The sequence below is a fragment of the Sebastes umbrosus genome, chromosome 3, assembly GCF_015220745.1.
Source record: "Sebastes umbrosus isolate fSebUmb1 chromosome 3, fSebUmb1.pri, whole genome shotgun sequence".
In the NCBI taxonomy this organism is placed as follows: domain Eukaryota; kingdom Metazoa; phylum Chordata; class Actinopteri; order Perciformes; family Sebastidae; genus Sebastes; species Sebastes umbrosus.
The window spans coordinates 30907752-30918819 of record NC_051271.1 but is presented as its reverse complement, the minus strand read 5'-3'; the positions used below and the strand labels follow the sequence as shown (position 1 = coordinate 30918819).

The window sequence follows — 11068 nt, the reverse complement described above, 5'->3', positions numbered from 1 at the left end:
CCTTTTCAGAATGAAACGGCTCACTTTTCATGAAACTTTAATGAATTTAAATCTTGAAATGAGCATTTTTGGGGTGTATACATTTGGTATTTGAATTAACATTTTATCCTCCTGAGACCCAGGCCATTGACTTGTCCTCTGTTATTGGACATTTTGTCCACATGCATATACTTTTACTCTTTTGAGCAGGATGATATATTTTTTTAGTTTTACAATCAAGTTGAATGTATTCTTGGTTTTAATATCACTCTACAGCCATATTCTGTTAATTTTTTGTATCTTCTTAATTCAGGTGTCTTTTCACACTAAAATAGTCCTGTGGTCCACTACAATGGACATGCTGTAAAAATTGAAAATAAAAATAAAATTTGAAAAGTCTAAATTGTAAGATTTTCTTTTAAGTTCATGCATTTTGTCAATAATATAGCTATGATAATATGTTTATTTAACCTATAGACATATGTCCCTAGAAAACTATTATTGGACCTTTCCAATTATTTCATGTATTAATTGCAGACCCAGATGGACACTTAAATTTTCATTCTCTTAAGTGTGTGCTTGTCAGTCACTTTACTGAATAAGGTGTGATTTATTCTATTGCATGTCATACTTTTCTGCATTTGTGAAGATAAACAAATGAATAAAGTCAATACCTCATGGTTGTAAATAACATAGCAGTCCCTGAAGCTTATTACTTTTCTCTGCTGGCCCCAAAATAAATATCTTTGGATTGAATAATTGCCTTCCCCTTTTCTGAACTGGAGGTTTTGCTATTTCTTAAAAAGTGATTATAGTAGTATTAATAGAGGTGGAGAGTAAGAAAATGTACTTAAGCAAATACAGTTTTGAACATTTCTATTTAATGCTACTTTAGCTTCTAAATCACTGTATTTCAGAGGGAAATATTGCTCTTTTTACTCCACAACATTTATTTGACATTTATCATTATTAGAATACTATTGCTTTTTTTGCATTATTTTCAACAGACTTTTTTGCTTTTTTTTCAACATACTATAATGTGACCTTTTTGCATTTCTTTCAACATACTGTACTATGACTTTTTTGCTTTTTTCAACATACAGTACTACATTGTGACTTTTTTGCCTTTTTCTTTCGCCATACTATACTGTGACTTTTTTTGCATTTCTTTCAACATACTATACTATGACTTTTTTACCTTTTTTTCAACATGCTACACTATGACTAGTGAAATCTATACCAAACAAAAACAAAAACAAAAAATAAAATAAAACAAAAAAAGGAAAGAACCAAAAAGAACAACAACAGAAAAATAAGTAAATAAAAAAAAAAATAATAAATAAATAAAAAAATTAAATAAAAAAAAAACTACTAATATGTTTCCTTTGACTTAACTAATTATTGGTTGACTGTTGTATGTATGGATGTATGGACTGGGAATGCTACAAATGAATTCAAGATTCAAGATTCAAGAGTTGTATTTGCCATTTGCACCTAAGTGCATTGGAATTCTGGGCAGTTTACACTGAGGTGTCTGCTGTTAGATGCAGCATATTTATATAAATGGTTTGTATTAGGAGAGTATATTGGAAGGTTAGTTGTTGTAGGGGCCTTCCTGATTTAGAGCTAGTCAAGGTAAATATATACCAGATGCTAGGTCAGCAGGGTCTTGGGAGTCCCTCTCCTAAAACCATATATGTGGGTCAGAGTTGAAGAGACATATGATGGCTTCGTAAAAGAGGTGTTTCTATTAAAACCATATGTGGAAACTAAGTATTTGACCAAAACAAGCTCGGTATTTAAGGAGCTGTCTGTATACGTTTGGGAGAGTTCTCTCATTATTCGGCTGGAGGCTCTCCAAGTAACGTGTTACTTGTTTACAATACTGAACTTATTGTAATAAATTTGTTATACAACTAAGACAGTGTCGGCGGAGTTTCTCTTCAAACATCTTCAACTGCATCACCACAGAAGATACATCAACACCGAGTCAACTTTAAGATAAGAAAAAAGGTAGAAAAGGCACAAGGTAATTACAGTACAAAATAAGTAGCACATTCAACTCAACACAATAAATAAATAAATTATTAAAATATAAAACGCCCTCAGTGTAGTCAATAAATAAATAAACTAAACTACCCTCTGCATAGACACGATACCCCCAGAATACAAATATACAGTATATATATATATGCTCCATGACCATGTTAAAAGAACTTGTAACTCTCAAAAATATCTAAAAAAATAAATAATTAATATATTTCAGACAATTACACAGTGGAAGGCAGCATATTGTACAGCATTACAGTCCATTCAGTCCATTCAGTTCAATTACTCCCTTGGGGATGAATAAAGTTGTCTGAACTGAACTGAACTGAACTGAACTCACAATTAAATGCTATCATATTACTGTCTATCACTGAAGCAACAGTGAGTGTCCCTCCATGTATAGGATGTATCTGGCACAGGTTGCCTGGCAGGTGCACTTTACGGCCCAGTAGCGCCCTCTGGAGACCAGCAGGCAGCCTGTTCCTCCTGTTGATGTCTGGAGCACAGTGACGGGACAGCAGGTTCAACCATCACTCACCAGCTGATGGGTAAACAATAACCGCTCAGTATCTTATCTATTTCTCACATTTCTACACTCCGTCATGGCGATTGCGCACCTAGCCACCGAGTACGTGTTCTCAGACTTCTTGTTGAATGACCCCACGGAGGCCAAGTATAAAGGGGTGCGTCTGGAGCTCGCTGTGGACAAGATAGTCACGTTTCTAGCCGTGGGGCTGCCTTTGTTCCTCATCTCACTCGCTTTTGCTCAAGAGGTGTCCGTCGGTGAGTTGTTGAATTTGTGTGAGCATCCGTCATCATCTGAGGTTATAACATTCCTCTTTATTTCATCATGTAGAATAATAATGTCTATGGTAATCCTGGCGGATCAGCTTCTTTGTCTCTCTCCATCTGCCACACTGTGACTGCTGCATATGGGTTTCAATGAACTAAACACAGCCTCCAGGCAGGGGTGGAGGATTCAGTGTGATTTTTATGCATGTAGAGGAGTTATGTTCAGTAAATGCCCAGAAAAAGAGAGGTGTGAATACAGGAGAAGGTGTGGTTTAAGTCTCCACCCTTCTGCTTATTTCACGCCCAGACAGTGAGGCAGGCTCTGCTGCTGCTGCTGATGCTGATGATGATAATGATGGAAACTTTGGGCACATGGAAGTTTATAAGCTGGTGCCTTATGCACTTGAGTTACTGTAAAGAATAGCTCACACAAGAAGGTGATCTGCTTCCCTCTTTAGTGTACAAAAAAAAAGATCCACAGCTCCAACAGCAGTTTAACAAACCTATGTGTAATCTTCTTAAGTCATAATGCCCACAGTCTGTCGTCATCATGATCTGCAAGTATGCTGCTCCATAACTCAGGCAGGGTGGATCCATTACACTGCAAGCCATGAGACAACATTTATTGTGACTGAAAGACACAATAATTATGGACAGCTATTATGGTAATCACATCATACTAACAAAGTGAATGCACATTGTGGCAGAAAACCCACATTGATTTTACTTATTAAATCAATAGCAATCACAAAGGAGGAGATGCAGAGATATATATATATATATATATATATATATATATAGAGAGAGAGAGAGAGAGAGAGAGAGAGAGGGAGAGAGAGAGAGAGAGAGAAAGGACATGTGAGACAGATTAGATGTAGATGTAGGCCTTTCCCACAGCACACATTTTGACTTGTCATAGTAAAAGCACAGGTGTTACTAAGCATCAACGGCTCTGCTCTGTTCAAGTGTCCCAGTGAGCTGTGACAGTGTGACAGTGATAGGATGCTGTATTATAAAGGGATATATATATATATATATACATATATATATATGTATTCATCATTCTGTAATATTAATATGACAAAATGCTGCCAAAAGTATTAGTCTGGTGACTATCTAGGTCGTCTGTGACTTGCACGTGTCTGATTGAACTTTCCACTCACCATATAGGGGATGGCATAATTATTGACACAAAGAATGCTGAGAACAACCCACCAACTAATTACAGCAGAGGAGGGAGGGCTGACACTTGCTGTAGTGTTTGTTTCTCTTTGCTGAATCACCAAAATGACTCCACTCTGACTAATTCTTCACTTTCCTCACCCAGGTACCCAGATCAGCTGTTTTGCGCCCAATAACTTCTCTATGAGACAGGCCACATATGTGGACTCATTTTGTTGGGCAGCAGTACAGCAGCAAGCTGACGGCTCACCACTATGGCTGCACAAGGTACAGACGTCTCCCCAACATGCACTGACAGTGAGAATCATCAGTGCTGACAGTGTGATTATGTGGGTATTGGGATGTTTTTGAAGTCGTAATACTGTTAATTCATTACCAATATTATTTAATCAAAGAATGGCCAAGCTTATGTCCATACATATCCTAAATTAAGGCATCCAAAATTGTGGGAAATTACAGTTTTTAAAAGAAAAATTGTCAGCTATGTGTCATTTTATTACCCCCTTTACCAATGAGACAGGCTTGAAACTGACAACGCATTTCTCATGAGAAAAATGCATGCTTTCTAATGTTAAAGTTATACTAATTCAGGCCAGTTTGGGGAAATACATTTTATCACTTTTTTATTATGTATTTCGCTCGCTGTACATTATCCCTTACAGATTTGGTGCTAAATTTTTAAAAAATTGTATCACTCAGGAATTGATACAAATTATCAATAATCCATCCAAAATACCACATTAAAACACAAAGACCTTGAGGAACACCACAGAAAAAGCCATGCTGTGATTTAGTATTAAAAACTTTTGACATTTGGAGATTTCTGCAAGAATTGTATTCTTCAGCGATTGAATGGCGAGCACTTCTGTTCTGGAAACTACTCAGAAACCCCTTATTGTCAATCTACCTAGGAAAGCCATCCATCCTCTGAATGCTCTAGGTCTCTAGTTTGTGGCTGTAAAGTTGCATGAGGCTGTGATTATCCTAGAGGTCACCAAAGGGCATTTTATACAGTGAGGTCAAATTTAGAAAAATGGTCTCCCTACAATTAAATGGCTATTATGGGGACTAACATCATCAGACATGAATATATTTGGGCTCATCGGATCCACAAGAGTTTCAGCTTTACAGTGATACCCAATATATGCAATTCCAAGACTGTTTAGGGACCCCAGTATGAAGAAATATTCAAATACACCATTTTTAGAATAGTGAAAATAACACATTTATATGTCATTCTAATAACTGCATGTGATTATTATAAAGTGGGCGTGGATATAAAAGGGGATACTCGTAGGTACCAATAGAACCTATTTTCATTCACATATCTTGAGGTCAGAGGTCAAGTGACCTCATTGAATATGGCCATGCCAGTTTTTCCTCGCCAGCATTTAGCCTGCATGTTACATTTGTCTGTATTGTAGGGTGAAAATAAGTCTTGAGGTGGAGTGCCATTCACTCCAGGGCTGCAGCCCTCGTCGGGAGGGAGCTGAGGTAATTTCAAACAGGGCCATTAGCTGTGGTTAATCCTGTCCTGTCTCCGGGCCTTCTCTAGGTCAGGGTGGCCCTTAACAGTCTCATCAGTAGTTTACAGCTGTAATAAAATTGTCCAGTTGGTAGGGGACAGGAAGACATCCCCTTTAAACTGTCCCTGTGCTCTGCTCAGAAGTATCCTACACTAATAATGTCCAGAAATCATTTTTGTCTTCTTTTTCTAATGCAGCCTTTTCTCTTCTGTTGTCTCCCTTTCTGTGATTCCCTCAGTTCTTCCCATACATCCTGCTCTCACTGGCCATCCTCATGTATATCCCAGCCCTGTTCTGGCGTTTCACTGCAGCTCCGCACCTCTCCTCTGACCTGAACTTCATCATGGAGGAGCTGGACCGCTTTTATAATCGTGCCATCAGAATGGCCAGGAATCTAGCATCCTTAGATACCAAAGGTGCATCTGCGGACACCCAGAGGTAAACACCTTGTTATTACTCACTGCTATGTACTCCTTAGCAGGAGATGTGACAATAACATTTGTTTTAAACATTAGCTTTGATTTAAAGCAAGGGTGTCAAACTCATTTTAGTTCATGGGCCGCACATAGCCCAATTTGATCTCAAGTGGGCCGGACCAGTAAAACCATTGCATAATAGCCTAACCTATAACTAACAACACCTCCAAATTTTCCCTTTCTTTAGTGTAAAGAAGTACAAGTACATTCTGAAAACGTTCACAATTAATGAACAATCCCATTTACAATACAGATGATAAACAGCCTGAGATGTCTCGCTGATCTCGGCTACAAACCAGTTTGTATATATACTAGTACCAAGTTCTTGTACCAAGTTCAGCTGTTGTTCTTTAAGCACTGAAAGGTAGTACTGTGAACACACAAGCACACTGGTTTCCCATTTACCTCTGTGAAGAAATAGGAACTGGTCCATTTCTCTCAGAAAACCCAACACTCTGTGTCCTCTTTTCATTTTCTAGTGACGGCTCCTGCATGAACAGTAGCCTACGCTTGACAGTGTTGTGTCACATTGCCTCCATGTGGGATCTATAATCGCGTATCAAGCATAGAGCCTGCTACTCTTATTAGGACAGAGTGACCCCCAGTGGACAATAATTTGAATAAATGACTTCTATGCAATTTTTACACTTTGCAAAGTCACCTAGTGGGCCAGATTTGGCGGGCCCTCATACACAGTATATATAGTATATATATATATATACTATATATATATTGATTTTTTGGCCATATTGACATATTATTACCTAATGCAGTTGTTATTCGCAAACAATTGCCTATGTACACATCCAGCAGATATGGCGTGACAGTAGCATTCATTTGGAGTTGTGTTTCTGACAAACGTCCGTTACCTTCCGTCTAACTCTGTTTTGGTCTCCACCAACTCCTAAGAGACATATTGAGCTCTTTACCTGCTAAATGCTCCACTATGTTCACAAGCTAGTTGCTAACAGATGCGAGCAGATAGCGTACACTGGCTTTTACGGCTTTTAGGACCAGAATACATCTCTGATATCCTCAAAGAATAGAAACCGAGTAGGGCTCTTCGATCCATGAACTCAGGTCAGCTAGCACAGCCCAGAGTCTAAACATGCTGACGCAGCTTTTAGCTGTTTTGCTGCAACCGGAACAAACTGCCAGAACATCTTATATGTGCACCAAATGTAACAATTTTTAAATCCAGATTAAAAATATTTCTCTTTTCAAGTGCCTATGATTAAGCTACTGTTTTGTTTTTACAATGTCTTTATTCTATTTCAATTACTTTGTGTTTTATCTTATATTGCTTATCTTTTAATTATATCTCTCTGTTAAATTACTATTTTATGTACTTTTCATCTTTTAATCATATCTTAGATATGGATCATTTCTTATTTTGATTTATTTAAGTACACTGAATTGCCCCTGTGCACGAAATGTGCTATAGAAATAAACTTGCTATTGCAATTGCTATTTTTAGCTGGGAACAGCTGGCTGCTACATCTGGAAATGACACTGATGAGAATGGTGACAATTAACCAAAACAGTAAAGTACCCGCTGCGAGCCATGAATGACAACACTGAGCTACCTCAGAGTTGGGTGATAATCTCACTGGCTTTGTCTCTCTCTATGAGTGACACTTTTCACATTGCACTTAAGCAGTCATTAGTCAATTAGTCATGTAACCTATTGTTCATATACAAATATTGATTAGTGCAGCTAGTATAGAATACAAGACATATATGGTGCTTGTACTGCACCAGTTTTCACCAGGAATGCCTACTTTTTCTACAAAACATTATCACATCAGAATATTTTGAAAGATGCTATAATTACATAACAAATCTACACAAAGGGGCTTTAATTTGGATTATTAATAGATCAATAAGGCCAGTGAATGAAAGTCTTATACAATTCCATAAAATGCTGATCTTTTGTGTTTGTAAACATAAATAATATCACACTGAGTTTATAATAAACAGATTTGAATAAGCATTAAGGAAGGTTTTGGTCATGGGTAAGTAAGGAAAAAAGGCCTGTTTCTAGTTACATATCCTTCAGAAAATCCTGTTGCCGTATGGAACTGTATTTCTTGATATTTGATACAATGACATTTGCAATTCTAAACATAGGTATATTTATGCTAAATGTCCTTTTCTGCAGCAGTGCTTTGGAACTGACCGAGGGTTGCTTCAGATACCCTTTAGTGGAGCAGTATCTGAAGACCAAGCGCCTCTCTCACTGCCTTGTGGTCAAGTACCTATTATGTCGGGGCATGACTCTGCTGATCCTCCTGCTGGCCTGCATCTACCTGGGCTACTACATCCGACTGGCATCTTTCACTGATGAGTTTCCCTGTGACCTGCGTACAGGGGTGCTGAAGAATAACAGCATGGTGCCGTCGGCTGTGCAGTGTAAGCTCGTGGCAGTGGGTGTCTTCAGGCTGCTCAGTTACATCAACTTGGGAGTATATGTGCTTCTTGCTCCGCTGGTGGTGTACGCTTCTCTTGGACCGGCTCGCCAGAGCTCCAGCTTCCTGCGGCCATATGAGCTGCTGCCGGGCTTTGGATCTTTGAGTGTGGTCACGCCCTTCTACAACGACCTCAGTATCTACCTGTTGTTCCTGCAGGAGAATCTGAGCGAACTCAAATCATTTAAGTGTCTGCAGGTGGGTCCCAGCACACATACTGTAAGACCAATACTGTGGTTAAAATATGCCGACTGTGTTTGCTGTTGCTTTTTCTATGAAAAAGAAGTAACTTGGCGTATTTACAGGTGCTTGAGTTGTTGCAAGAGGCTGGCGATGAGGGGTTTGACACCATGTGCCTGCTGCGAACTCTGGGTCAGGTGAAGACTGACGCGTTAGACAGTAAGAAGACATGCTCACACAAGATCTGCAAAGAAGACAATAAAACCGAGGACAATGAGGTAAGGAGGAATATTTAGTCTTCTAATGGAGGCTGTGTAACTTTAGTGAAATAAGCTGATTATCTGATGGATTTAACCTTGGACATGTTTTATTTTCCTTCAGCTCTTTCTGACTAGTTCCTGAATGATTGACCTGAAAAGGATAAGCCCTGCTGTGATGGAAGAGAACAATGTGAGAAAAAACTGTACACTTATCTGAATTTCTGGTGGTGTATTGACCTACAGCAGGTCAATAATCCATATAAAAAAAGAGGAGGCCTATATTCATTCACACAGTCTGCAGTTTGGCCAACAGACATTTTACCTCTCAGGTGTCTTATTTTTAGTAAATGTGAATACTCCAAGTACAAGTGTCTCAGGTCTGAGGCGATCTGCTGCTGACCTCTTTCTCAGGATCTTAAATGCCTTCCAAACAGAACTCATAATATAAGCCACGTTCATTGGACTGAAATCTGTACATTAATTTTCCAGTCTCAAGAGCCCATTTCCTGCCTTTTATGTTAGAATGAGAGACGTTTCTGAACACAGGGTTCAGATGTATTTGTAGTTGATGTGGGGCAATAAGAAGATGTAGTGATTGATGAAAGTTTGTCCATCCAAAGTGAGCATAAAATAAACATGAATGGAACCTCTGGAGCAGCTGTGTCTGGACTGTAAAGCATGTGATTATTTACATATAAATGTACTGTTAACAACAGCTGGTATACCATATATGCATGTTGAAAGTAAAACAAGACCCTGGGTTGTCCAAACTGATAGATTGATGGCAGCACTGCATTTTACATGAAAGATGAGGTAGAGTAAAACCTGTGTGTGTGTATATATGTATATATATATATATTATTGGAATGTATTTATTTTATTGTTACTTTTAAGGTGCTCACTTGTGAACAGGAGACTTAGTGGAATGGTGCACACTGATAAATCTGTGAATGTAGATTTTATATGTCGAAACTGGTGCATGAAACTCTCAAAGGTAACATGAATTTTGATTGGATGTCATTGTTATAGTGACTTTCTAACAATACAGCCATAATATTGAACCAGCATAACAGTAATGTATCTGTATAGTCCATTCAGTTCAATTACTCCCTTGGGGATGAATAAAGTTGTCTGAACTGAACTGAACTGAACTGAACTGAACTGAACTGAACTGAACTCACAATTAAATGCTATCATATTACTGTCTATCACTGAAGCAACAGTGAGTGTCCCTCCATGTATAGGATGTATCTGGCACAGGTTGCCTGGCAGGTGCACTTTACGGCCCAGTAGCGCCCTCTGGAGACCAGCAGGCAGCCTGTTCCTCCTGTTGATGTCTGGAGCACAGTGACGGGACAGCAGGTTCAACCATCACTCACCAGCTGATGCACTGTAAAACTTTTTCCTGTAAAATTACAGTAACTTACAGGAGAAACTGCTGCCAGTATTTTACTGTAAAATTTACAGTATCTGTACTGTATCAAAGAATACAGCAACTTACTGTAATCAAAGCATACAGTAATTTGCTGTAATATTTCAGAAATTACAGTAAAATACTGGCAGCAGTTTCGCCAGTGAGTTACTGTACAATTTACAGTATCTGTACTGTATCAAAAGAATACAGCAGCTTACTGTAATCAAAGCATACAGTAACTTGCTGTAATAATTCCAAATACAGTAATTTATTGGTTGGTGTATCTGAGTAAGTGACGGGCTTAAAACATTTGTACTTTGTGGACTGAGTAAATACTGTAACTTTTCTGTTTCAAAATGAAATAGCCTCCCCCGTTACACTGCGGGGGTTCACTAGACAGAACAATACTGTTGAACAATACTGTGTGCTGGCTCAATATGGTCAATTATTAAACGTATAAATAATGCCAGGTTGAACATTTTAAGCAAAATTAAATAAAAAATAACATTGTGAATAAGTGAGACACAGACATAAAGGGATTTTCAGTAACTGAGTGAGATATGGAGGGTTTGTCTCTACAGACAGAGTCAGGGATGTGATTGTTAAACTCACACAAAGTCCCACTCGACATCCACGAGCTTCCGCAGGAGGGTGCAAACATGAGGATTCAGGGATGTCCCTTTCTTATGAACCATTTTCCCGCTCTTCTTGCTGGTCACCTTTCCCTGTCGTGCCTTTGTCC

The 11068-nt window shown here is 38.5% G+C and overlaps 1 protein-coding gene across 3 annotated transcripts; it reads left to right on the top strand.

Annotated features, from left to right (window-relative positions):
* Positions 1–2430: 2430 nt before the first annotated feature.
* Positions 2431–9566, top strand: LOC119485778 (pannexin-1-like). 3 transcript variants are annotated; one of them, XM_037765532.1, is made up of 6 exons: positions 2431–2576; positions 4148–4269; positions 5767–5966; positions 8166–8670; positions 8778–8930; positions 9034–9566. In XM_037765532.1, exons 1-6 carry the CDS (start codon positions 2573–2575, stop codon positions 9052–9054), a joined length of 1005 nt encoding a protein of 334 aa, XP_037621460.1. In that variant the 5' UTR covers positions 2431–2572; the 3' UTR covers positions 9055–9566. The 3 variants fall into 3 exon arrangements, with proteins under 3 accessions (XP_037621460.1, XP_037621459.1, XP_037621458.1); XM_037765531.1 differs by lacking the exon at positions 2431–2576 and adding an exon at positions 2583–2811 and having other exon boundaries at positions 8169–8670; XM_037765530.1 differs by lacking the exon at positions 2431–2576 and adding an exon at positions 2583–2811.
* Positions 9567–11068: the final 1502 nt, after the last annotated feature.

Bases quoted from the DNA above. Each gene is read 5' to 3' on its own strand.
- LOC119485778 (XM_037765530.1), top strand. From the start codon at position 2,631: ATGGCGATTGCGCACCTAGCCACCGAGTACGTGTTCTCAGACTTCTTG. The intron at 5,967-8,165 runs GTAAACACCTTG...CCTTTTCTGCAG, and splicing joins GCATCTGCGGACACCCAGAG to CAGTGCTTTGGAACTGACCG. The intron at 8,671-8,777 runs GTGGGTCCCAGC...GCGTATTTACAG, and splicing joins AATCATTTAAGTGTCTGCAG to GTGCTTGAGTTGTTGCAAGA.